This window comes from Lotus japonicus, chromosome 2, assembly GCF_012489685.1.
Source record: "Lotus japonicus ecotype B-129 chromosome 2, LjGifu_v1.2".
NCBI classification, from domain to species: Eukaryota; Viridiplantae; Streptophyta; class Magnoliopsida; order Fabales; family Fabaceae; genus Lotus; species Lotus japonicus.
In genome coordinates this window covers 86,592,894-86,620,608 of record NC_080042.1, presented here as the reverse complement: position 1 = coordinate 86,620,608, position 27,715 = coordinate 86,592,894, and the positions used below count along the sequence as shown (strand labels likewise).

General features: G+C 35.9%; 3 protein-coding genes across 7 annotated transcripts; 1 reads left to right on the top strand and 2 right to left on the bottom strand.

Moving 5' to 3' along the window:
• Window positions 1-412: 412 nt before the first annotated feature.
• LOC130740500 (60S ribosomal protein L23A) lies at window positions 413-2,231 on the bottom strand. Its single transcript, XM_057593133.1, has 4 exons — window positions 2,144-2,231; window positions 2,009-2,058; window positions 1,300-1,663; window positions 413-707 (listed from the first exon to the last, which is right to left on the bottom strand). The coding sequence occupies exons 2-4, from the start codon at window positions 2,019-2,021 to the stop codon at window positions 623-625; spliced, it is 462 nt and encodes a 153-aa protein (XP_057449116.1). The 5' UTR covers window positions 2,022-2,058; window positions 2,144-2,231; the 3' UTR covers window positions 413-622.
• Window positions 2,232-3,254: 1,023 nt separating this feature from the next.
• On the top strand, window positions 3,255-8,350 carry LOC130740497 (UDP-galactose/UDP-glucose transporter 5B-like). 5 transcript variants are annotated; one of them, XM_057593129.1, is made up of 11 exons: window positions 3,255-3,470; window positions 3,612-3,725; window positions 4,070-4,162; window positions 4,271-4,336; window positions 4,916-5,014; window positions 5,587-5,666; window positions 6,116-6,228; window positions 6,530-6,618; window positions 7,211-7,297; window positions 7,389-7,457; window positions 7,776-8,350. In XM_057593129.1, the coding sequence occupies exons 1-11, from the start codon at window positions 3,333-3,335 to the stop codon at window positions 7,893-7,895; spliced, it is 1,068 nt and encodes a 355-aa protein (XP_057449112.1). In that variant the 5' UTR covers window positions 3,255-3,332; the 3' UTR covers window positions 7,896-8,350. The 5 variants fall into 5 exon arrangements, 3 of the variants coding, with proteins under 3 accessions (XP_057449112.1, XP_057449114.1, XP_057449113.1); XR_009020149.1 differs by lacking the exon at window positions 7,776-8,350 and adding an exon at window positions 6,738-6,895 and having other exon boundaries at window positions 3,256-3,470; window positions 7,389-7,440; XR_009020150.1 differs by lacking the exon at window positions 7,776-8,350 and adding an exon at window positions 6,738-6,823 and having other exon boundaries at window positions 3,256-3,470; window positions 7,389-7,438.
• Window positions 8,351-9,097: 747 nt separating this feature from the next.
• Window positions 9,098-27,331, bottom strand: LOC130740496 (nodulin homeobox-like). Its single transcript, XM_057593128.1, has 18 exons — window positions 27,175-27,331; window positions 26,289-26,358; window positions 26,053-26,178; window positions 25,823-25,981; window positions 25,421-25,504; window positions 25,215-25,343; window positions 22,850-23,068; window positions 15,622-15,747; window positions 14,192-14,287; window positions 13,624-13,782; window positions 13,049-13,340; window positions 12,811-12,936; window positions 12,667-12,736; window positions 11,361-11,424; window positions 11,203-11,265; window positions 10,430-10,963; window positions 10,312-10,346; window positions 9,098-9,915 (listed from the first exon to the last, which is right to left on the bottom strand). The coding sequence occupies exons 2-18, from the start codon at window positions 26,355-26,357 to the stop codon at window positions 9,390-9,392; spliced, it is 2,877 nt and encodes a 958-aa protein (XP_057449111.1). The 5' UTR covers window position 26,358; window positions 27,175-27,331; the 3' UTR covers window positions 9,098-9,389.
• Between the last annotated feature and the right edge of the window lie 384 nt (window positions 27,332-27,715).

Sequence of the window (27,715 nt, the reverse complement as noted above, 5' to 3'; positions counted from 1 at the left end):
ATTTTTATAACCCAACCAGCATTTGAAACGTCAGATGAAGAAATATTTTAATACTTTTAACCGATAATTACAAAATATAAAATGCAATCAATTAATTTTCAATCACTGATAAAACTAAACAAAAAAAACAGTGAAAACATTTCAGAGTCAAGATCAATAAAACACTAAAGAATTGGTCTATAACCACTATATACAATAAACTTCAAGACTCCCCCTGCCCTGCCAACTGAAGTTTATATAACATTTTAAGGGCTCCACAATAGCAAAAATCAGAATTACTCAACTCTTGACCTATCCCTGTTTTGTGGCTCTGGTTTGGTTACTGTTATTCAAAGGGAATCGCACACATACCAGACAACAATACTAGTCAATTTCGATTACACTATAAATAGTGATTTCAGTAAAATCCAAGTAGCTGAGAAAAGTTTAATGTGGCTCATTTCAACAATAAATTTCAATAGTTCTCAAGTCAAAATTGAAACAGGAGGTCTGCTTAATGTCATTTGAAACAAAAGATACAAACAAATAAGCACAAAATATAGAACATGTCATCTTTTCCCAAAAGTTTCTGCCAATGATCACCATAGAACTGCCTAACATCTAGATAGAGTCAGGTACTAGCTTAGATAATCCCAATCTTGTTTGCAACATCCAATGCATCATAATCAGGAGTCAACCTAACATATGCCTTCTTGGTGCCATCAGGCCTGCAACACAACTCAAATTTAGAAATTGCAACAGAAATGGCCATAAATTAACGCTACATCGTAAATGTCTATCCAAACAGCATAACACTGTATTCTCTAATGGAAACATTTAAAAACAATCATATTTACCCAGTGAAACAAACAAAACATGACAAAATGAACGCTACATGGTAGATGGCTATCCAAACAGCATAACTCTGTATTCTCTAATGGAAACATTTAGAAACAATCCTATTTACCCAGTGAAACAAACAAAACATGACAATAATCTAACACTGAGCATTACTTCCAGATTTCCATAACTGAAGCTGTCGAGACAGTGCTTTGCACCTCAAATTAACTCATGAAGAAAGTCAAAACTCGTGCTCTAAATTCCACGATTGAAACTACCCCCCACACACACACACACTGGACACCCAATAATATAGTGTGTGAAGACTGAGAAGCATGCTAAAGGAACAAGGACTACAAATTATCCCTATGAAGTTATGTATGACAAAAAAGAACCTTAAGGGATAGTGCAACATGAAATTCACTAGCAGTCTACAATTGTCAGTAGCAACCAGTTAAAAAATCACTGCAAGAGGCTCACCTGATCAATGTGTTAACCTTCTTAGCCTGGATGTCATACATTTTCTTCACGGCAGCCTTGATCTTCTTCTTGTCAGCACGAAGGTCAACAATGAAAACCAAAGTGTTGTTGTCTTCGATTTTCTTCATGGCCGACTCGGTGGTGAGAGGGAACTTCAGAATCTGATAGTGGTCAAGCTTATTCCTGGGCGTGGCACTGATGCGAGGGTATTTGGGGTTCCTGGTCTTTGTCAATGTCTTGGGCCTGTGGAATGTGACAGTTGTCCTGATCTTCTTGGTCTTCTTCTTAATGGTAGTGCCAGACTTGACTGCTTTCGCAGCCTTCAAGGCCTGTGCCTTGGGATCATTCTTCTTAGAACTATCAGCTGCATAAAAAACAAAAACCCCACACCAAGTCAAGCTAAAGAAAACTCAAGCACCAATTGCTCTCTACACAATGCAAATTACAGTATTGATTTCATTCCAACACTATCCACAAACATCAACCTTCCACAGAAATGGTATAGCTACAAACACAACAAAACCCTAGAATGCACTATTGCACAGTGGATTTGTCCCTTAACAACAAAAATTCCAGTTCTTAATATTAATTACTGAAATACAAACACATAAGCTTCAATTACTGGGTTTGTGGTTCAATCTACTATGGCGAGTGAAGAAAAAATGATGGCAGAAAATGTAAAATGGAAAATTGTAGAACATGAACATACCTTTTGGTGCCATAGCTATCTGGAGGAAAAGAAACCCTACCTGTCAATTCCTGAAACAAAAAAAAAAAATTATGAAGTCGATGAATGCATGAAATCAAGCAATTAGCAGAGAGTAACAGAGACGCAGTCGCATACCTGAGGAAGAGGAACAAAGCTTGCTAGGGTTTTCCGATTCGGTGCGGGTAGGGTTTATATATGATCTATATGTAGTACCGGCCCATAAAGAATGACAAGCCCATTTTAACTATTTCGACAAAAAAATAAATAGCCCATGTTTTTTTTTTGAAAAATAAAGAATCATTCATAAATTTGAGGATAAAAGCTTTTGCACCCTAAAGACAATTGGTGGGGTTTTAGAGGCATTTGTATGGTCACTGAGTTTTACGTCACGGTTTCAGTTGGCTGTTTCAACTCATTGTTTGAGTGTGCATACTTATTCTTAATTTACTTATGTTTATGTATTGCGTATTGCTCGTTGGCAGAATTTTAGTCAAAGCATCTTAGACAAAAAAAATAATTAAAAAACCGACATAGAAGTGAGTACATCAAAAGAACTCGAGTAGAAATAAAGTAGATGGAGCATTTTCTACCCACATCGAATCAGTAAGAGTAAGGGACATAAGGGTTGGGTATGATAAAGGATGAAGGGTCCAGGGTTCAAACCCTGATGAAGACTAATTTACTAACAACTAACATTTGTCTATAAAAAATATTTTAAAAATCTACCACGCAGTTGTCATTTCGATGAATAAAATAAGATCAACACGATCAAAAACTAAAGATAAAGAACTACAATCCTTAATAATCATATCTAAAGAAGTGATTCCGCTAAAAGCTCGTCTTAGGCGGTGGAAAAGGTGCAAGCAGTCAGTCTCAAAACAAACGCTCTTGAAGTCAAGCTCCACAACAAGATGCATAGTCCATCGAGAACCTCAGAGCCTCCGACAAACTAGGCGACTTAATTTGTAGAGGGCAAGCTATGGCTGTAGCCAAAACTTCACTATGAATCGCAAGTACACATCCTTAAGACGATCACCCTTTAAAACTAACAAAAGCATCAAAATTAATTTTAACCCAACCCAAAAGGGGTCTGCGCCAAGCTGAACTGGCCTCAATCTCAAGAGCCCATGTTTTTTCTTGAAACAATAGAGCCCATGTTGGCCAAACATAAAGAAGCGTGAAAATCTGGGAACCGTTGGTGAATGCTGACGTGGCAAACCAATTCATTTGTTTTTTTTTTTTCTTCCTTTCTCGCGTGAAAGTAACAGTAGCTGTTTCTCTGTCTCACTACAATCCGACATCGTTTTCGCGCGTGCTTAGAGTTATGGCGGAAACAACTTCACCATCTTCTTCTTCATCTTCATCTTCACCGGATTGGAAATGGAGACAGAGCAAGCTATGGAAAGGCACATTCGCCGTCACCGGAATCATGCTCACCCTCGTTACCTATGGCGTCTTGCAGGTTCATCCATCAATTTTTCTCTTCCATTTTTCCATTTCTTAGAATCCCCTTACACTGCTTAATTTGCAATTGCAATGGTTCTGTTCCTTTTTGCAAATAGAGTACAGTTATTTATGATTATTTGGTATTTGTTTGTTTCAGGAAAAGATCATGAGAGTGCCATATGGAGTGAACAAGGATTACTTCAAATATTCTCTCTTTCTTGTTTTCTGCAACCGTATCACAACCTCAGCTGTTTCTGCTGGTGCTTTACTGGTAACTAAGTAGTACAAATTGCCATGGTTAATTTTCACACATTTTATAGCATGTTCGGATTAGCTTGTAATTTCTCAAAATCAATTCTAACACTAAGAAGCTACTCGCAGAAGCTTCTTTCACCGAACTAATTTTGGTTTTAGAATTAGTTGTTGAAGAATTTCCAAACATGCACTTACTGTTTGATTTTTTCCCGTGGTAATAAAATTTCGACATTACCTGAATCCATTATCATTAGTGACTTGACTTGGTGTTTGAAATGACAACCTTTGTTTCTTATGTCTGCATTGCATTTGCTAAGCCAGAATTTTCCTCAAATTTATTATTTTTAAACTTTCGAACAGGCAAGTAATAAAGCATTGGATCCAGTAGCTCCTATTTATACGTATTGCCTTGTGTCAGTATCAAACATACTTACCACAACTTGTCAGTATGAGGTAAGCTGCTGCATACATGCCTGTGATAATATGTTCATTGGTGTTGATATTATTATTGGCAGGAAGTTGATACCTGTGTTTTCTTTATGATCATATGTCTTTCTCCAGGCTCTCAAATATGTCAGTTTCCCTGTTCAGACTCTTGCAAAATGCGCTAAAATGATACCTGTTATGGTAGGTCAAACTTTAGTACTTGCCTTATTATATCGGTATTCCTAACCTATGCAATATTACATAGAATAAGAATATAAAAGTGAAATGCTTTTATTGAAGAAGAAATCATTTATACATCAGAATTACAAATATACTTTTTTCCCATAAAAGTTTTGATTTTTCTTGTCTTAGCTTATGCAGTGTTGCATAAGTTAGACTTGAAAAAACCTTCTTTTGTTCAGATAATTATGATCATTTTCTGTTTGCTATATTCATTACACATTGTTGATATTCATATATTAATTTGTAGCTTATTTTTCATCTTCTCTCAGTCACCGTTGGTTGCTTCAAGGAATTGAAGTAACTACATTGTATTGTTCTTTTACACTGAATGCGTAATGCTTTCTCTCTCTCTTCACAATCATGTGTAATCGGTATATTATTGGCCCCTTCCTTCCTGAAAACAATGTCTATGAAGAGTAAAAAAATCAACTTACATGGTTTATTCCTTCCATACTTATGATATTGCAGGTTAAGATGGATTGATGTGATTCCTTCTCGTACATTGAATCTTAATTTCTGTCTTCGAATATTATATAGGTTTGGGGCACTCTCATAATGCAGAAGAGATACAAGGGACCTGACTATTTATTAGCCTTTTTAGTAACCCTTGGATGCTCAGTATTCATTTTATATCCGGTGATTATTTTGTCTTTAACCCTAGTTCTTTTTTTCTTTTTCATCAATCTTTTTGTTTGTAATTCTTTTCTATTTAGAATCAACAATGAATGTCGATATGCTACCATATTAGGCTTATTCAGTGTTGGTTTTAAGAAGGCTATTTGCACTATTATGTTCCTAAGCAGGAAGTTCTAAATTGACCCTGAAAAAGTTTTCAAATTCTTTCTCTATTTAAATGTACCAAAGTAAATAAAGCATGGTTCAAACTTATTGATTTGAATTTGACAATTACAAATCCACCCCATTTCTTTGATAAATTGATATCTAACTTAGGATCCACCACACACAGACTTTTGAAAAAATTGAGTAATTAACTGCAGACTTGCCATTCAGAATATATTCTTATAGCAATTGATAAGTTCCCGTTTGTGACATGCTGTTATCTCATCTTCCATTTAATAGTATGTTATCAGATTATTACATTCTTAAGATTGATTAATCAATGCCATTGAAGATGATGCACAATGTCCTTGATTATCTGGCAGCATTCTGTACTAAACTAATGTAATTCTTGTGTGTTGTCGTTGTAGGCAGGAACTGACATGAGTCCATATGGAAGGGGAAGGGAAAATACTGTTTGGGGTATTCTCTTGATGCTTGGTTATCTTGGGTATCACTACAAAACTCAATCCATCTTTCTATGATAAGTGATTTTACGTATTATCTTAAACAAACAAACAAAAAAAACCCTCTAAATTCAGTGCTACTTCACTCATTATGACATGTAAGGTTTTTAATATTTCAAACTATTTTCGTTTGAGGTTCAGAATACCTTGCCTTCCTGCAGATGTTTTGTGAAGACCTATGTAATTATTTTAAATTAGTTTTTATGTTGATTTGAGGAGCATTTGTTATTCAAAACCATGTTATATGATTAAAATCTTATTTTGCAACACTTTGCAGTTTGTACATTCTTGCACATTCTTAAATGCACAAGTTGATGCTAACATTACTAGTTTTATCCTTTTTGCCAATTTACTTTAAGAATTTAAATTAATATAAAAAAAATCAAGTGCTAGTCTTTCTTTGAATCACATACCAAGTTTTTTTCCCCAATAGGTGTGATGGCTTTACAAGCACATTCCAAGATAAGCTGTTCAGAGGCTATGACATGGAGATACATAATCAGATATTCTATACTACTTTGTGTTCTTGTATTCTTAGCCTGACAGGTTAGTTTCAGGCAGTGAAATTTTAGGTTGAATGTTATATTTTTGTCATATTTAGTTTAGGCAGTGTAAATTCTTTTCTTCAGTGAGAATTCTCTTGGACTTTTACACGTACATGTTTATTAAAATATTGGTTCAGAATGAGAGAAAAGAGTGATATTTTTTAGAAAATCATTAACAACCTGTAATAAACTTTTAACTGCACTAACAAACTCTTCAATTCACTCTTCTCCTAACACAAACCCTAACAACTTGTTTCTTTTCCAGCTTTGTGGTTGGAAATCTTTTGATGTTTTTTATTCAGGTCTTATCTTACAGGGACATTTATTACCAGCAGTTGAGTTTGTTTCTAGCCACAGTGATTGCTTCTTTGACATAGCATTGCTTTCAACTGTAAGGGAATTTGCCCTTCTGCTTCAATTTTTATAATACATTATTGATAACCTGCTCTTCTTTTCTGATTGTTTTGATGAAGTTTTGAAACCTATAATGCTTTTTCTCTGTTAGAGCAGCTAGTCGTGCAGGGCCTTTGGTGCAAGATGGCGTAGGGCCCAAAGAGTGGAAGGTTTATTCTAGAAGGGGAAAAGGGAATCTCCAGGTGGATAACTAATTCCCTAACTTTCAGGAAGAGAGAGAGCCAACGATTGTAATAGGACTTTACTATAAGAAGGTAGTTAGAGGAGGGTCGAGGGGTATCTTATTTTGATAGCTGTGTAAGGAAATGGATAGGAAGCAATAAGCTTCCTATTAGGAGCTGAGCTCTTGTCAGATTTAGGGAACCATTCCCCTTCTCTGTAATTTACCAAGTATAATTCAATAAGCAATCATTTCAGTTTCAGTTCATTTACCTCTATTCTGTGTTTGAGACCATTGTTAGGAAATCGATTCCTAACATTCTCCTTCCTTTTTGGAAAAATAAAAAACACTCCCACTTTTTCATCTTCCATTTCACTGAACAGATTTTGTATAATATCAATTTCCACAGGTTGCAACAGCTAGTCAATTTTTTATTTCCTACACAATTCGTACTTTTGGTGCTCTAACATTTGCTATTATAATGACAACAAGACAGGTAACCATTGCATAAAAATGGCAAAATTTATACTATCCTTTCCATTATTCTTTTTATCAGTGTTTTTCATATTTTGTTCTAATTGCTGCAGTTGGTGAGCATTCTACTATCATGTGTGTGGTTTTCACATCCTCTTAGCTGGGAACAATGGATTGGAGCGGTAAGACTTACTTTTACCCTTTTTAAACAGACTGGCTATGTTTGGATATCCATGGTCGCCAGTGCAAACGGACTAAGCACACACTTCAAGACAAAACTTGAATGAAACTCTTCTTATAGATTGAGAAAAAAGTCTGTTTTACACTAAACTGATATCCAAACACACACTAAATCATGCTACACTTGCAGTCTTACATCACACTCTGTCACAACTGGTCCCTAGTTACTTTGAAACTATTATGGTAGCTCACACATGTGGCTGAATATTTACTTAAATGTGAATTTTATATGAAGCCTTTTAACACCAGTAAATTATCAGGTAATTGTCTTTGGCTCCATTTATGTAAAAAGCTTCATGAGGAAAGCACCTGAAAAAACAACCTCCTCTGTAGAACAAGTTCAAAATGGAATTTCGAGTAATTCGAAGGAGAATCCATGACAGAGATCAATTCCTTTGGACACTTGATACTAACTGTGTTGGTGGGGCTGCTTCAGTTTTAAGTTCAGCGCTGCACATTCAATATTTCAGGTCGTGGATAATAGCATTATATGCAGGTGGTTCGACATAAATCCATACAACTTCAACTTCGTGTGGCAATCATAACAGTGTCGAACATCATAGGTTGATAACACCTCATTTTTTCCATAGGTATCAGTTTAGACTGATCAAAGCTAAAAAAGCAAGGTTGCTTCTTGGTTTAGTTTTCCAGAATTTGTTGAGTGAAAGACCAAAGGGTTGTGCTAATTTTCTGGTCCTTCATTCCTCAATGCCATAAGAGTTCGTAGAAAAATTAATTCCATTGAATGCTAAAGGGATGTGAATATAAGTTTAACCAGAGATACCATTCCGGTTGGCATAAAGCTAGTGAAGATATACAGTTTTGACTCTTTATACATTCACTTTCTCTTTTATGTTCTATCTCATTTTCACTCACTTTCTTCCTCTCTCTCTCCCTTCTTTTTCTATATATCTATTTAGGTGTGGGTGTGGAAATGAGGTACAAATTTTATTTTTTTTCAAAAACATCCTTTTTATGAAAATTTAAACTGAAAAATTAAATTGAAAATTTACATAATTGTGTATGACATGGATATTTGTGATAAGTAACTTCCACGTTGCCGATAATCTTTACAGGTGAATATTTTAATCCAGCACTTATCTGTTCACAATTTTTAAATACTTACTCTTATACTTACGCATTCAAGATGAAAAGTAGTTGTTCAAAAAAAAAAGATGAAAAATAGTAGGAAAAAATAAACCTAAATATGAGGTAGTCTTACTTTTTATCATCGGATTAAATTTATTCACACTAATAATGTAAAAAAAATGCACAACAACCAATCATATTTTTCAGCCTTTCTTAATGGTTTCTTGTTGGTAAAACAACAAATTCTTGTTGGAAGTCTATGAAAACAAAAATTTACAGTGACATTACATAATTATTTAACTCTTTATTATAAGTATAAGGTCTGAAAATTATAAGGATTATACAATTTATTTCAATTTGGACTTACATTTGAAAAGATGTTACGGGTGAGAAAACATGTTACGCTTTTGACTCAACCATGAACGAACCCGCCTAAAACTGAAATATGGGAACAACCGTTTTTTGACGAGTTGGTGTGGGTTAGCCCATTAAGTTCATAATAATCTTTCTTATACTAAAGTAAAGTTCACATACACATAATTTATATTTAAATATCTCCTAATAGTTTGACATAATTTTTTTCGGATCTTCTATCCCTAAATATTGAACTATCATATACTCTCTATTGGTTGAATAATTAGGAAGCACTGTCCTACTTCCACTTGCACACATAAGAGGTCTTGTGTGCAGCTTATTAACAATGTACAAAGATACATAGAACCGCAAGGAAATTTGTTAACAAGATACAGAGCAGCCACTGAACTGAAGCATCATCATTGATCTCATTAAGACTGCAGTGCGATTATTCTGCGAGGACTCCATAACACTCTCATGACCCCTAACTTACTAGCAGCCTCTGCAAATGAAGTGCCAGTAGCTTCTGATGGATAGGGTACCCGCGTCTCTTTATCAGTCTTTAGCTCAATAACATCCACAACATAGGTCTCCGATTCCTCCAAGCTCTTAGCATACCACTTGCCTTGCACCTGCACTACCTTCCCTCTGCCAATTTCCTTTCCTCGCGTATCTGTGAGCACAACATGCTGACCCACATTGCAGCGAACAATTTCTGGAGGCGCATCAACTAGTTCAGCCTTCAGTTCAGCCAGTGAAGGTTCAGGGTTATCGCCAGAAGCTATTTTTGCGAGACTAAGAAGATCTTGTCTTGCATTTGATGCATCGCCATAATTGTCAGGTGAGGCATAGGGCCCTAGACTAGGACCTCTTGGCTTATCTGGCACTGATTTAGCCACATCTGCGGCTGGAACATCCTTAGCTGTGCGAGCTAGCCTAGCTTTTCGATTGTTCAACCTGATACAAATTAAACAGGATAAAATATAAATTGACATAGCTATGGTGTAATAATGTATCAACATGCAATAATTCCAAATAAATTGACATAGCCAGGCTTCATTTATCTTTTCTTGAAGGTTAAAAAAACTTGAAGAAACGTGAGAAATAAGATGCATACTTAGTAACAGCATTACTTCAGACAAAAAACAAGATATGGATATATATAACTTGGCAAAGAAAGAATCCATCGGATAAAAAAAAAAGAATGCATACGACCTAGAATTCTTCCATCCATCAGATAACAATGAGACGACCATGGTTATTTAATGAGCTAGTAGGGAGCATCCTATTATGTACATATGAAAAAACAAAATAAATGGAAAAAAAATTAAAAAATAAAAGAGGCATCCTCACCAATTTTTAATCTGAGAAGGTGTAACATCAGAACCCTGAAAAACATAAAGCATGAAAGTCTTAGAGAAGAAAATATGTAAATAAAATATTAATTTGAGTCCAGCTGCATGTCACTTACATGGAGACTTAATTTATCAGCCCATGATTGAAGTGAAGCTGCATTTCGCTGCATATCAGGCTCATCCAAGAGTGCCCTCTCAATCAACATCACCTGTTCATCATTCATTATAGTTCGTTTTCGTTTTCTCCTCGGTACAGTTTCAACCTTTTCATCCTCTGGAGTTTCTCCAACTGTAACTTTTTTAGGATGCGCAACCGATTTTGAGAGCTCCCCGCTATCCATATGATCAATAACACTCTTTCCTTTTGCAGAACTAGTATCTGAACTGCTTGTTTCAGCATTTTGACAATCCTTGTCAAAATCTCTTGCTCCTCTTGACACAGTTTTACCAGCTATGTCTTTATCTTCTACCTGATCTTGCCTACTTAGGTCATTACCGAGATTTGTGATTTCAGCTCTGGTAGTACACTGGCCTGTGCCTGGAAATGAAGAATTCTCAGACATTCCCTCCTTCAAGTTACCTCCTTTCTTACTAAGTTCAGAAGGTTCTTGTTGTATAAGCGATGAGCATCGCGCTGTACTATGAGCCTCCTACAGGAAATAAACTTTACTGTTCAAGCCGTAATTAGCTGAAAAGATAAATGGTAACTAAATAACCCAATTTGAGAAGTGGATTACACTGTTATTTAACATTTAATGACATTGCCTATTTCTGAAGATAATTTTAATTACAATTCCATTGGCACAATAACTCTTAAATCATACCTATCATAAAAAACAAGTAGGCATACAATGAAAGAACATTGAGTGTAAGAAAACCATGCACATACCTGATAATGTTTGTTGACGAGTTTAGAAAACTTATCCCAAGATAACTCTTCAAATTTGTTATCCTGAGTTTCTCCAGCATAACAGAGCGAAAAAGTAGTAAGAAAATAGATCAGAAACGAACAATATTAACAGCAAAGGTAAAAAGACAAAGATTTACCTGAACATGATTTCCCCCAATGCCAGTAGAAGTAAATAGTGATTGTAATTCACCAAGAAACACCCTGCAAACAATTTAAAATATAAGTTTGTCAAACATGACAGTACAAATATGAATAGAAAGTGAAATAAAAACAACATATAATAATAAAAATGACTTTACAAGAACACATTTTCATTAAGGCTTGCAAAAAGTTGAATTTTCATAAATTCCAGTAGGCATCTTAGTAAAATTGGCAAGCAGATATTTAAATTATAATGTCAAAATTTGAGTTAGTATTGGCCTCTATCTACCCCCCAATCTATGTAAACTCTTTTTCTAAGAAATAGGAAGTTACTGTTAGTGTAGTTAAGTAGTTCTTTAAAATTTCACAACTTTAGTATGAACCAACCATCTCAAAAGCTAAGTTGTTGAGTGAAGATACATGAATAGTTTTACATCATATTTCTAATATGTCTCTCGCGCAAAAGCCTTTTTGGCTTGAAGCGGAGACAACGCATAGGCCCATGACCCACCTAATTTGTGCTCGTATTCAATATTTTATTAGAAGAATGGGGGTAGCCAGAATTGACTTCTAGACCAACTATCTCAAATTGAGTGAAGACATATAAATCATTTTATATTTTATTTCTAATCAAATTAGTTATTTTACGTAAAGAAAATAAGTAAAAAGCAGATTGACACGCAATAATGTGGGTGTCATGAAGCTACAAAAAAGCATAAATGATGGTACATAGACGACCACTAGAAGAGAATGTCTATTCTATTGATTTCCCTCCATTTTGTGAATACAAAAATAATTTTGAATTTTGCGACATCTTTGCATGTAATGAACTAATGACAAGAAGTTTCCCTGGGCCCAGCAGGTGCTGGCAACAAGCTCTCCTTTTTCCGACCAAACAGCATTTATGAATGAACCACCAGAAGAGATTGTCTATTCTATTGATTTCCCTCCATTTTGTGAATACAAAAATAATTTTGAATTTTGCTAATCCGTCCTCAGAACATCTTCGCATTTATGAATGAACTACCTACTTCATAAATAACAATTATGTTGCAGACCATGCTTGAAAATTTAGTCGAAACATCTGATGATGTCACTTATAATCAAACCTGTGCCCATTTCCCTCAATCAGCTTTACAATATTTAAATTTGATTCTAGTGGCTTAAGCTGATGCCTTAATGTCATGTCAGCCATGCATGAATCATCATATATTTATCGATGATACATTATTAAACACAAAATAATTGTTTAAAATCAGTCATGCTACACTCAATACTAGAGTTAAGAGAGAAACTTGTGACCTTAGAAGATGTACATCCTCCTCATTTAAAAATTTCGGAATCAAAGATTCTGCATGACTTAGTAAAGAGCCTACAAAAGAAAGCTACTGGTAAGAAAGTAGCAATATATAGCTGATAAAGTAAGTGTATGAGAACAATCATTACGTAGGTTCTTGCTGACAGTGGCAGCTTTAGGAACATCAGAAGCAAAAGAAAACCCAGGCAGCAAATTAGATAGATCCATTTGCAAGTACTCCAGGACCTTGAGAACAAAAAGGTTCCTCTCTTGTTCTGAGAATTAAATTTAAAAAGGAAAAAAGATAAATGATATGAGGAAACATATACAGCAGTAAAACAATCAAAGTTATCCTAAACGTTTGCAGAGCATTGACAAAGAACCAACCTTCACATATGTTGGGAACAAAACAATGAAGATTTGCAATGATCTTGACAAAAAATGATGTCCTATGATGTGCATAAGAGACAGAAGACACTCTGTTAGGTACTAGATTGAATTCCAAAATTGTTGCATTCGGTAGATCCTGTGATGAAGTATTATCCAAAACCCATCCGACGGCAGCAAATGTATCATATTCAAGACTTGCATCCTCCTCTATTTCTGGGAGGTTAGATGAACACCAACAGGATAAAAAATCTCCATGGGAGAGAGATATTATTGCCGTCAGAACTTTAGTCTGGAATCACATGAAAAGGACACAATCAAATTCTCAAAGACAATATGCACACGTGAAAAATCAAAGGAAATGTAGATAATGCATCAATTATAAATTAATTAGAAAAACAAGAGGTAGATTTCTTTTAATAATTGATCGTGTTTTTCATGAATCATATTTAGGGCAATTTTACAAACAAAAGAAAAATGTTACCACCATTAAAACTTATTTCAGTGTCAGCATTGGGGTAAAGTCAATAATACTTAAACAAGTTATCTCCTAATATTCTCTCATGATAACTTACGAAACAAACTGTCATGTAAGATCGGAAGTTTGAGTCATCAGAGAAGATGTCAGCTAGACGCATGGCATTAAGCTGTAAATGCCCCATTGGATAACTTCTGTCAGCAGTAGTGAAATGCCCAGGATTTCTTCCAAAAGTAGTCTTTAACAAGTCAAAAACCTATCATGAAAACAATATTAAAAGACAAAAAATGATAGTAAGAACAATGACATGTTTAGTGCATAAAAAAAGCTATGCGCAAGGCCAGCAAGTAGACCCGCAGAGACTATGTAATTTCAACTCATTAGAGGGGAAAATGCACACTACATAGTACATACAGCCATAGTACAAATATCAATTTATTACAAACACTGGAACAGAGAAAGTGTATTTGAGATAGGTACGCTACAATACTCTAACATGATTTAAAGATTTCCCAAAGTATTTGTACTTCTACGCAACAATCCATAGTATTTTAGTTGTTTTATAGATACAACCTCAGTTGATGAAATGATGGGACAGGTCCAAAAAATTCAATAAATCAATGTCAAACCTTGATTGTATCCTAAGATAAAAGCTGAAAACTAACCTCCAATGCAACAGATTTAGCCAAATCTAAACTTTGTTGTGAGCTGGCAACTTCATCAAGAAAAGAAAGGCTTTCGGCTTCACACAAAATCAGCAGCTGTATAAAGAAAGAAGTGGCGGTATTAGAAATAACAAGCATAAATTTAAAAAATAAAAAGAAACAGGCTTCCTATTACGCAAAGCTCCCACAATCATGATATCTGGGTAGGGTCAAACACACACAACCTTACCCCCAATTACAGAGAGACTGTTTCTCGTGGGAAACAATACATAAATGGACTAAAGAATGATCCATTAGCCTACAACTCTAATAATCCATCCATTGGGAATATGTACTCTAGGAGAAAACGTGCAGGACAGGAAAAAATTGTCATGGTGGCAGTTCTAATTTTTTTTTTTTTGATAAGTGGAGGCAGTTCTAAGTAGTTACGTATTTATAGGTAGTTATGTATTAAAGATAATGGTGTCTGAAAATATTTGTTCTGTTAATAACTACTATGGTAGCAGTAGTGGTCAGGTTATGATACCAGTTATTAGAAGTTCTGAACCAGCCTATTAGGAATATATGTTGTAGTGTGGTGTAGAAAGGATAAGTATGTTGTCATTTGTAAATTTGGACAGGGAGCGCTCTCTGTAGGAGTCTTGCTGACCATGGGACAGCAACTATTGGTAGTACTGTTTGCGAATTGCCATGGTGGCAGTTATAATCAGTTTATCAATTAGTGTTCTATTCTATCATCTTTGGTCCGACCTACCAGATCCAAAAGGAGACTTCTAAGGCTAGAGAAATTGGCCAAAGTAAAGCACTCCTCACATCATGAACTAGTTTTTGGGGCTGAGTCAGACCTAGCCCAAATTCAAGAAGGTATCGAAGTCTATCCTAGATATGATATTAGGCCACCCATCACTGTCCAAAAATCAACCTTACCCCGCATTGGTGGGTTCGAAAACAAAAAATAAGAGAATATAAATAAGATTTGCACTACTATAATTGCTTTAAGGCTTTCTGTACAAGGTGCCATCTCTCCAGCAAATTAACTCTCTTCCTCTGTCCTAAAGAACTAGATCAAGCCTGCAGTAAAATTTCAACTACCATCTTGAATTCAGGCTAGGTATAACTCAACCTCAAAAGTCAGCTCAGGTGTGAGGATTGCTCAACCCTTTATAAGATCAACCTTAACATTCATAGTTGCTATTGTAGCAGTAGTGGTCGGTTTATAGTAGCAATTATTGGAAAAGTCTTGGTGACTCTGGGCAGCAATTATTGGTTGCACTATTTGTGAATTGTGAGAATCAATAACAGTAATTATCAGTTTATCAATTGGTGTTCAGCCAGTTTATCAATTATCAGTTACCCTTTAATTTGCATGAACCATGTAGTAGACTAGATTCTAAAGCAGGCATTTACAACAGATTTTCCATTGGACTTACAATGGACAGCATTTTAGCTTTTAGCCTTGAAATTGCAGCCACAATCCTTGTTGGAAAAGATGACTGAATGTTTAACTTCAATATAGATAGAGCCAGAAAAAGAATGCTGCCATTTCCGCACAGTTCCTGCAATTAAATTTAAAACATGTATGCAGTTCATATACGCATGCATAAAAGTGTAGTTCATTCAAATATTCAACCAACCAACCAAATAAGTGGAATGACATTAAGCATCTTTCATAGTGACTAAATTGCAAGAAGCCAGTTTGTTAAATGAAATACTTGGCACCATGAACCTCCACTCTCCCCTTAACTATCAACACTTACCGGTGCACCACAATTAACTTCAGTTAGTAGATTGGTCAGCTTTTAAACAGGGAAAAAAACAATATGGGAAGAGTTGGAATCATGGAGAGCCAAGATTTTATGGAACGTACAAGCATAAGATTAAGAAAGTAGGCTTGCTTTTGTGCTAGGAGTACAAAAATGAAAGATAGGCTTGTAGATCTCCCACATATCGAAGTATAAACACGATGTTTGTAGAGCATGAAAAACAGGGCATGGCCAGAACTATGAATGAAGGGTCACAAGGTAACCATAGTTTTCGTCAAAGGCTTCCAATACTGACTATGAGACTGTGAGTGCGTAGAGACAAGACTATGTTCATCAAGGGCTTTTCAGACATACGATCCCCTTTTTTTCACTCTCAAATTTTGAATTTTTTTTTCTGGTCCTATTTGCAGTTACGGCGCTGTAGGGCATGAAAGGCTGTGATTCCGCCGCAATAGCAGCCGCTACGGCCTCGACAATGAACTGTGACGCGATGGAGGCTCCTGTAGCAGGCACGTGGCAAGTCGCAACGCAACAGCAGATAGCACCGCTATCGCACTATTGATAACTATGCTATAGGTCACAGTTCCCCTTTAGAAACCAATTATAATATTATCAAAAGAGGATGGGGGGTGATCGTTAAGGAAAAGAAAAATTAAACAATAGAGCATTAAAATCCACTGTAAATAATTTGGTCGAGATGGTAGAGAAGGTTACTGCTGCAATCTGACAATAGTTTATTTCATGAAAAAAAAATGTATCATTAGAGAACAAAGAATACACAAAAGGACAGAGGACAAGGAATCCTCAAACGCCTAATAGGAAAACCAACAACCAACAGAAAATACAGAAGTTACAAAAGATTAGAAAAGAGCTCTCCTGTATAAATCAACCCCAAAAGAAAACACTCAACAGTAAGCATGTGCCAAGCACATGTACATTTTTAAGAATGAAAGAATCCAAAGATGCTGCTCCATTCCTGGTGGTTTTACCATTAAGGGTGAAAGAAAAAGCGATATCTTGAAGGAATGCTCACATATAAGCATATGATAACTTCCTTTCTTGAGACAGATGTACATCACTTTTACGACAGGAAGAACTTGACATGATTTATTTTGGGGAAGTTTAATTTTGATATATTATTGAGAGAGAGGAAAACAAAAGATCCAACAAGAGTTCCTATACATAGATTTTCAGAACATGTACAGTACCGGTTCTATACCTAGGACAGGGGTATTATACATGCACGAATTCACTATTACAGTATAAAGGCGCTATACACTACTAGGGATCAAAAGACACTAGCGTAGGACTTGACAACTTTCAATAACTTTTTATAGAAGGTAACTTTTATCTATCATGTGGATCCTACATGTCATACTTTTTATCAAAAGAAAAAAAAGAAATTAGATAGTTCAAATTTTCTTACATTTTGGAAGTATATTTTACAGCAGTCCCCAGATACATCTAATGGAATGTAAAATTGTTGGAAAATATATCAGTATTTATTGTTTTCCAGTCAATTCTAGAGATTCTATTATTGACTTTTTTATATGTAATAATTTTCTCCTTAATTCAAGGAGTAGTAATTCTCTCCTTAATTCAAGGAGTAATAATTGTATCCTCTCTATAAATACCAGCCTTTGGCTGAGGAATAAAATAGAACAGCATTTACCTATTATTTTTCAATATGGTATCAAGAGCCCTAGGTTGGGACTTCTACTGTAGAGCTTTCCACAGCTAGTCTGATCAACCTATTTCCTTCCCCGACCCGTTTCACATACCCATTTAGCCTCCTATGGCAGGTCGCAATAGGTGGCCCTCCATAGCAGAGGCCTACACCGGATCCACAGCCAACCACGGCGAACAATCACTTGACTCGGGCGTCAACAGCGGTGATGGCGGTGGCAAAGGAGACGGCGGTGGCCGCGGTAATGGTGGTGGTCGTGGAGATGGCACACCAAAGTTCGTCACAAACAGTGGCGGTAATGACGGCAACAATGAAAACAGAAACAACAGTGTTTATGGTGACAGTAATGTCAATATAGGTTGCAATGACCAAGAGGGTTCCTCATACTCCCTCAAGGTCAATATTCCTAAGATGAATGGGAAGAACTATAATGAATGGGCCCAAACCGTTCGCTTGGTATTGGATAGCAAAGGGAAGCTTGGTTTTTTAACAGGAGCAGTAGCTGAACCAACAAGCGGAGACCCTCGTTACAAACAATGGAAATCTGAAAACTCCTTGATTATTGCTTGGTTGGTAAGCTCTATGGAAACTGGAATAGGTAAGCCTTACATGTTTTTGCCTTCTGCAAAGGATGTGTGGGAAGCTGTTAAGGAAACATACTCTGATATTCAAAACTCCTCCCAAATTTTTGGTTTAAAATCAAAGTTATGGCAGGCTAAACAAGGTGACAGGAGTGTAACTGCTTATTACAATGAGTTGTTGACCCTGTGGCAAGAATTAGATCTCTGTTATGATGACAATTGGAGGTGTACAGAAGATAGTGTTCTGTTTCTCAAGAGGCAAGAAAATGATCGTGTCTTCATGTTTCTTGCTGGGCTAAATACAGACCTTGATGAGGTAAGGGGTCGAGTTTTAGGAAAAATACCATTGCCAACTCTTCGTGAAACTTTTGCAGAAATCAGAAGGGAGGAGGCACGACAAGGAATTATGATGGGCAAGACACCACGAAGTTCTGAATCTGAAGGCTCTGCTCTGGCTACTAGGAACCTCGGCGAGGGAAAAAGGTCAGAAAAAGTTCCTTGGTGCGATCACTGCAAGCGCGAATGGCACACACGTGAAAATTGTTGGAAGCTCATAGGAAAACCTCCTAGCTGGAAGAAGAAAGGTCGTCGTGCATTTCAAGCAAGTAATTCTGATCAAGGGCAGCAATCCTCTTCGACTCAGCTTCCGCTCACTACGGAACAACTAGACAAACTGCTCAAACTCCTCGAGTCTTCAACCCCTTCTTGCTCTATAGCAACAAAAGGTAATTCTGCATGTCTTAGTGTCAGTCCCAGTCATACTTGGATATTAGATTCAGGTGCCTCGGATCACATGACAAGTGAATCCACCTTGTTTTCTTCATATAGTCCATGTGCAGGTAATCAAAAAATAAAAATTGCAGATGGCTCTTTTTCAGCCATTGCAGGTAAAGGGTCAGTTGTGTTGTCTCCAGTGTTAACTCTTAACGATGTCCTTCATGTTCCAAACTTATCCTGTAATTTAATGTCTGTTAGTAAATTAACCCGAGATATAAATTGTCAAACCAATTTTTTCCGTTCTCACTGTGTCTTTCAGGATTTGAACTCGGGGAAGATGATTGGCAGTGCTAAGGAGAGTGGAGGACTCTACTACCTTGACATTGGATCTGCATCACAACTACCTCCAAAAACAATAAGTTCCTGCTTTGAATCCTTTTTTGTTTTGAATAATAATGATGACAACGTTATGTTATGGCATTTACGATTAGGTCATCCTAGTTTTCATTACTTAAAACACTTGTTTCCTAAGTTATTTTATAATAAGAACCTTTCTTTGCTTAAATGTGAAGCATGTGAGTTTGCAAAGCATCATCGTTCCCAATTTCCAATACAGCCATATAAACCATCAAAACCTTTTTCTATTGTTCACAGTGATGTTTGGGGCCCTAACCGTACAAGTACACTTTCTCTTAAAAAATGGTTCATCACATTTATAGATGACCATTCAAGAGTATGTTGGGTGTACTTGTTAAAGGGGAAATCAGATGTTTGTCGGGCTGTAAAGGATTTTTGTACAATGGTGCAGAACCAATATCAAACAAATATTCAAGTCTTTAGAAGTGATAATGGCAAAGAATATTTTAACACTATTTTGGATGATTTTTTCCTAAAAAATGGGATTGTACATCAAAGTTCATGTCCTAATACTCCTCAACAAAATGGAGTTGCTGAAAGAAAAAATAGACATTTATTGGAGGTTGCTAGAGCATTACTTTTCTCAAGTAAAGTACCAAACTATTTGTGGGGCGAAGCTGTTTTAACAGCGGCATATTTAATTAATAGAATGCCCTCCAAAGTTCTCAATTTCCAAACTCCAATTAATACTTTCAAAGAATGTTTTCCTAGTACTCGTGTTTCAACTGATTTGACATTAAAAATCTTTGGTTGCATAGCCTTTGTTCATGAACATAAAAATGTTGGAAAACTTGAACCACGTGCTATAAAATGTGTTTTTGTTGGATACTCCCCAACCCAAAAGGGGTATAAATGTTTTGATCCAAAAAACAAGAAAATGTTTGTCACTATGGACGTTACGTTTTTTGAAAATAAACCTTTTTTTAATGACACTCATCTTCAAGGGGGGGATATAAAGGAAGACTCGTTTCAAATTGAGGACATGAGTTTTTTAAATAAATTATCTTTGCCTGTACCACAAAGCTCTAAGACTTATAGTTCTGCACCAACAGAAAATGGCCAAGATACTCTATCTGATCCTACTCCTGTTATGAGTAAGGAACTTGAGGAATCAGAGCCTACATTTTCTCATGAAGAAACCAATGAGAATCTTGACAATAGGGATGATGATGATCTAATTAAAATGCCACAAAATAATGAGTCACTTAAAGAGAACAGATTTGAAGTAGGAAACAGGACTTGGAAAGGGAAGGTTTATGTGAAAAAGCACCACAAAGAAAGGAATGAGTCCACATCTCAACACTGTCAGGAATCTGAACCGGGGAATGATCAACCTCCTAAGAAAATGAAAGGTAAGTCTATCTCTGTTTCTGAGAGTCGTATTTTGTATCCTGATATAGATGATCCTGTTGCCATTAGAAAACCTGTTAGATCTTGCACTAAACACCCTATTTCCAATTTTATATCATATTCAAATTTGTCTTCATCTCTGTCTGCCTTCACCTCAAAATTGTCTAGTGTAGAAATTCCAAAAAATGTCCAGGTTGCTCTAGAAATTCCAAAGTGGAGGGAAGCTGTACTTGAGGAGATGACAGCTCTTGAAAAGAACAAAACTTGGAGTGTTATGACACTACCAGATGGCAAGAAGACAGTTGGATGCAAATGGGTGTTTACTGTGAAGTATAATTCAGATGGGTCAATTGAAAGGTACAAGGCTCGCTTGGTGGCGAAGGGCTTTACTCAGACCTATGGTATAGACTACTCAGAGACATTTGCTCCTGTTGCAAAATTGAACACTGTCCGAATTCTCTTATCTCTTGCTGCCAACCTGGATTGGCCCCTACATCAATTGGATGTTAAGAATGCGTTTCTTAATGGTGATCTAGAAGAAGAAGTATATATGGAGATTCCTCCTGGCTTTGAAAGCAAATTTGGATCAAATGTATGCAAACTAAATAGGTCTTTGTATGGATTAAAGCAGTCCCCTAGAGCTTGGTTTGAAAAATTCACTCAGTCCATGAAGAAACAAGGGTACACTCAAGGACAGGCTGACCACACCTTATTCACAAAATTCTCCCATGATGGGAAAGTTGCTGCCCTGATTGTTTATGTTGATGATATTGTCCTTACTGGAGATGATACAGTTGAAATGGCAAGAGTAAAAGAGAAATTAGCAGTAGACTTTGAAATCAAGGACTTAGGACCCATGAGATATTTTCTTGGAATGGAGGTTGCTCGATCAAAGAATGGTATTGTGGTTTCACAGCAGAAATACATTCTAGACTTATTGAAAGAAACAGGAATGAGTGGATGTCGTCCAGCAGATACCCCTATGGATCCTAATGCTAAACTTTGGGAAGAAGGTAGTGTTCCCGTTGATACTGGAAGATACCAAAGATTGGTTGGGAAACTGATTTATTTGTCACACACTCGACCTGATATTGCTTTCTCAGTTAGTGCAGTGAGTCAGTTCATGCATTCTCCTTTTGAGGAACATCTTGAGGCAGTCTATAGGATACTGAGATATTTGAAGGGAAATCCCGGAAAAGGCTTATTTTTTAAGAAGACTAGTGAAAGAAATGTGTCTATCTTCACCGATGCTGATTGGGCAGGCTCAGTCACAGATAGAAGATCAACCTCTGGATATTGTACCTATGTTTGGGGTAATCTTGTGACATGGAGGAGCAAGAAACAAGGAGTTGTGGCAAGAAGTAGTGCAGAAGCTGAGTTTAGAGCTATGGCTCAAGGTATTTGTGAAGGATTATGGATTCATAGAGTCCTAGAAGAACTTAAGATGAAAATTGAGCTTCCATTGAAATTATACTCCGACAGTAAAGCTGCTATTAGCATAGCTCATAACCCAGTTCAACATGACAGAACCAAGCATATTGAGATTGATCGACATTTCATAAAGGAGAAGTTAGATGCTGGAATCATATGTCTACCTTTTGTGACTTCGAGTCAGCAAACTGCGGATATCCTGACCAAGAGCTTGGCAAGACCTACCTTTGAGCATTTGATAGGCAAGTTGGGCATGATAGATATCTATGCACCAACTTGAGGGGGGGTGTTGGAAAATATATCAGTATTTATTGTTTTCCAGTCAATTCTAGAGATTCTATTATTGACTTTTTTATATGTAATAATTTTCTCCTTAATTCAAGGAGTAGTAATTCTCTCCTTAATTCAAGGAGTAATAATTGTATCCTCTCTATAAATACCAGCCTTTGGCTGAGGAATAAAATAGAACAGCATTTACCTATTATTTTTCAATAAAAATAATTTTGAATTAATGCAAATTTGCATGGGTCTATGATAAAAGCTTTTAATCCAACAGTAAACTTAAGAGAAAGTCATCCTATAAAAAGTTATTTGATGGTGTAAGATTTATTTTGATTTAAACCATTGTGTTACTTACGTTAAACAAATTTAGGGACATAATCACCTCCTGATGTATTACCCTAAATTTTCAAAGAAGTATAGTATGAATAACCTTATTCTTAAGCAGGCGCTCTTTAAACAATTTCTGCTGGCACAATGACTGAAGAAACTGCAGAGAAGCCTCACACTGCTGGCATAGATAATAAACTATTTGTTCAGCTGGGAGATTTGGTTCCGTGGAAAAATCTTTAGAGCAAGCTACCAGTGTATTCTCAAGACACCTAACAGCAATGCGAACTGATCCAAAAGCCGCATCCATGAATATGTCAACCTGTCACAGAAAGGTTCATAATTAGCCATAGTAAAGATGCATTAACAGAAAATAACGTTGAATTTCATAAAATCTCATAAGAAATCAAGATTATATGTATAAAAGAATTTAACTGACTGGAAAATAATTCAATATCTATGCAACAAGTGCATTGAAATAAATGCTCCGTGTATCGGTATTATGTCTTTTTTAGGGCAGAGAAGTATTGTCTTTAAGAGAAAGCCAAGAGAGATCCTTTGATGTAAAGCAATCATTATGGTATGATTACAGCACTCATCAGTTTATATAGGGATTCTGATATGGTAGAGATCAGTTTCAGCAGTTACCTGGTTAAGAGATTATCCAACTAATCCCTATCTAGCTAACTGTAGACTAGGCTAGAATCTCCGACATACAGATGTACAGAGAGTAGTAATTTTAATAACCAATTTATAGTTCCCCACATTTGGAAGTTAAGTAAAGAGAATTTTAAATATTTTGCTAATAGGAACTCAGAAAAGATCAAAAGATGGAATTTTGATAGAAGAGTCAAGAATGACAGACTAGGAGAATTGATAGAAGAATCAAGAATGATAGATTCTCCTTCACAATCAAGAATGATAAGGTTTCCCCTTCAAGAGAATTTCTCCTTTTCACACACAAGCTATCAAATTCACATAATGAGTCTATAAGTTCTTATTTCCCCAATTTATCTAATTGATGTCCCCTCTAATTAGTTAACTACCCTAACTAATTCCAACTTCTTGACTCCCCTTCATTTCATTCTACTTGTTTACCCTGATATTTACCTGTGTTGTTGAGAAGTCATATATTGACTAGACATATGGCCAAATAAGTGTTTATAAAGAGTAGAGCAATTCTCACGCCTAAACTAGATTTTGGAGTAGAGTTAGGCCTATAACCCGAATTCTAATATGGTATGAGAGTTATGCCAGATCCGTTTATTGGAAACTACCCATATATGGGCCACCCCTAGATGTTAATTCTGGCAAATTCCTCGTTCCAGATGTCCTAGCTTGGGCGTGAGGGGATGCGTTGAGAAGTCTCACATTGACTAGAGATATGGTCAAATAAGTGTTTATTAAGGGTAGAGCAATTCACCCCTAAGATAGCTTTTAGGATAGAGTTAGGCCTACCCTAAAGAGAGAAATATTTGATATCCCCCCCCCCCCGGATGTGAATGTTCTCAAGTTGAAAATATTGCTCTAGACTACAAAAAATATCTCTCTCCTCTCTCTCTATAAGTTACTAAATAATCATTCAACTATTTATCTTCTATATAATTTTTCTTCATTGCTAATAATATATAAAAGAGAAAATAAATGTGAAAAAAAATAATGACGCCTTAAATTTCTGAGTCTCAGAAATTAGTATTTATTGACAAAGGTGACACCTTTATGTTGAAAGAGAGAACAGTAAAATTCTTATACACTGGGTGAGTTTAGGGATCAAGATCATTAGTCACTATCTCATTTTCTATCTCACGAATAAAATTATGTCATGTCAATTAAAAATCACCTATGCAAGGTTATAAATATTATGTTATGCACTTTTCTAATTGACATGATATAATTTTATTACTTGAGATAGGAAAGGAGACATCATTTGGTGAAACTAGATGTTGATGTTTGGATGGTGTGTGAGTGGGAGAAGCATATTTGAAATTAATCTAACTATATAATAAGTCCAAGACTCATAGCTTGAATTGGAATCACAATAATTTCACATAACAAGCTTTTTTTTTCCACAAGTGTTAATTTTTTTTTTTCAAAGCGCCTGTGTCACAAGCTCATATTCAAGTTAAAAAGGCAGCGTACAGGAAACAAGAGACAAGTGAAAGTGGGAACATTAATAGTCTAGGACGCAACTCCTTTTTTTCGGTGCTACTAAAGAGCAGATTCTGAACTCTAAAGCCGGGGCAATGATATATATTTACTACTAAATAATATTAGTGCTATACTGTTTTAGAAAAACTTAGTGGGGGCAAGTGCCCCCATAGTCCTACACATGCATAGGTCCCTACATATGAAGGATTTCAATAGTTTATTTGTTATGAAAATGATTTTTTACCAGCTATGTCTAACAGACACTACAAATACTAGTCTGTAATCTAGCAGCTAAAACAGAGGGTAGACATCAACTTTACCTTCGGATGTGCAAGCAAAACATGAACAATATCTTGCCACTGTGCTGAGATAAATCCAGTTAATAGATATAAGCTGCATGCTACAAGAGCAGAATGCAGAAGGTACATAGGACTAAAAGCATGGTCTTCCTGTAACACAAGTGCAAATCTCAATACAGATAAACAGTACAGAAGATTAAACTGCATTGATAAGAACTGAAGAAAACCTGTCTGTAGCCACTGAGAACAATAAGCATGTAGAAAACGAAATCCATCAGTTGTTCTAAAACTTTCACATCATCTAGAAAAATCTGTAATCATATTCCACAAACAGAAATCAGATTCGAGTATCGAGTGCTAATATAATCTTATTTGTGAATAAATTTATACACTTTACCACAACAGATAATTTATCTCCAAAGACCAGGTATACCGTTAAATTAATTCCACAGCCCGTTGATGGTTAGCAAGCCGTTATTTAGTATATAGCAAATATAGTTCAAACATTTAAGGAATTTCAATAACATTTAACATTTAGATAAGATGCCTTTGTCACACAAGGAAACAAGCAAAAATATCACAATAAGCAAAATAAAGTAATTTTTAATAAGCTTATATGTATTATTAACCTGATCAAGTTTAGGAAGTCGGGGAGATAAATCACACAGCGAATGCAACAGGCGAATGCCACGTAATAAGTATCTGAACAAGGCTTCATTTCTATCAGATGAGATTATTGCTGCAGTAAGGTGCAATGGAAGAGAACCTGCCAGCTTGTCCATATCAATCTGTACACAAACAAGATTAGAAAGAATAGCCTGATAAAAACTACAGTATCATCATCATGCTGAGCAACAACCTTCAGCAGCAATCCTTTTCCAGTAAGGTGGTGAACAGTAAAATTTTCAGCATCCCTCAATAACCTGTAAAGCTCTTGAGAGTTAAGCCCGTGCAATTCCTTCACTGCTGATACCAAATCGATCACCTGTTCAACCAAATAAATGGAACTTATTCACATTCCTGTCATTGAAAAGGTTGATGTTGGAATAAAAGACTCTCATGGATACAAGTTCCATTCAAGTCGGTACTCCTTGCCTGGATATCACTGCGAGATGGATTTGCCTGGACATCACTGTCAGATGGATTCTCCTTAACAATCTTCATCCTTAAAAAATTTATGAAAAGAAGCATAAGTTAGCAAAATGAACTAGAAATATGTGACATGTATATATTACACAAGTAGTCACTAATCAGAAGTTCAATTTGCATGAGTAAGCATAAGATAGTCGTTAACTTTAAGCAGACAGTTTATGATAGTAGACCTCCAGAATATTTAAGTCATAAGGCCGCGATGGGAGATTAGAGCCTTAAGGCTGCGATGGTACAACCTACAGCAGTCAGGCGCGCTGCTCACAACCTTGACATTAATACCTATACACACAGCATAAAAATATACCATATGCACTGTTGACTTCAAAACTGTGTTCAACATGCATTCTCCTGGCTCTACATTTCCCTCGAAAACAAATTTGACATTTGACAAATTATACTCTAACCTAAAGAACCAATAAGCTTAACATGCATTAACTTGAAACATGCCAACAACAAGTTGCCCTAAAAACCCTAACCCTTTCAAGCTTCGACTACACCGAAAAACCGAAAAATCAACCAACGCTCTGTATTAAAAAAAATCATTTGTTGCAAAGAGCACCTAGGGCTTACTCATGTACAGTAATTTTCCCAATGCTCATTAAAATGCCATGTTTCAGAAATTAAAATCAACTCCAATGGGGGTTCAATTTAACTCTTACAAAACCATTTCATTCAACCAGCTACGATTTCACAGAAAACTCGAGCACCTGTGAAGTTCGAAGGAGCTGGTTTGGATTCCTGAAGCACTAGTGAAGTAAGGGTAATCACTGATTTACACTAACAGTAACAAGTAGCATCGAAAATGAACAAGAAAACGAAAGATTAGTACCTTTCAAGTGCAGAAGAGCATCGAATTCGAAGTTGAATCGTCGACGGCGACGGAGAGAGAGAGAGAGAGAGAGAGAGAGAGGGTGAGGAGGTGGTAACTGGTGATGAACAGATACAGAGAAAGATCACCGGGATCGCTCGCAAAGAGACAGTTTTAAAATTATATAGATAGCTCCTAATAATAATTTTATTAAATGGATAAATAATATTTTGGATGCATTTCATGTTTTTTTTTTCAGGTATATGTTTATTTTTATTTTATTTTACGTATAATAAAGTACTAATGTATAGGAATATTTATGGAAAGACACGTCCATCTCTAAATTTGTTCCTTGTGCACGTATCTTATTTTAATTTTTTTTCTTGTGATTCATATTAGAGATTTAGAGTTAATTGTTGATCTATTTAGATTGGACTATGGGATTTTGGTCCTTTAATTTTTTTTAAGTTGGCTAAATTTTTTACTTTTAAATTAAATAAATTCGGTATTTTTGAAGGATTTAGGGTTTATGATATATTAAGAATGCATTATAATTTTTGAA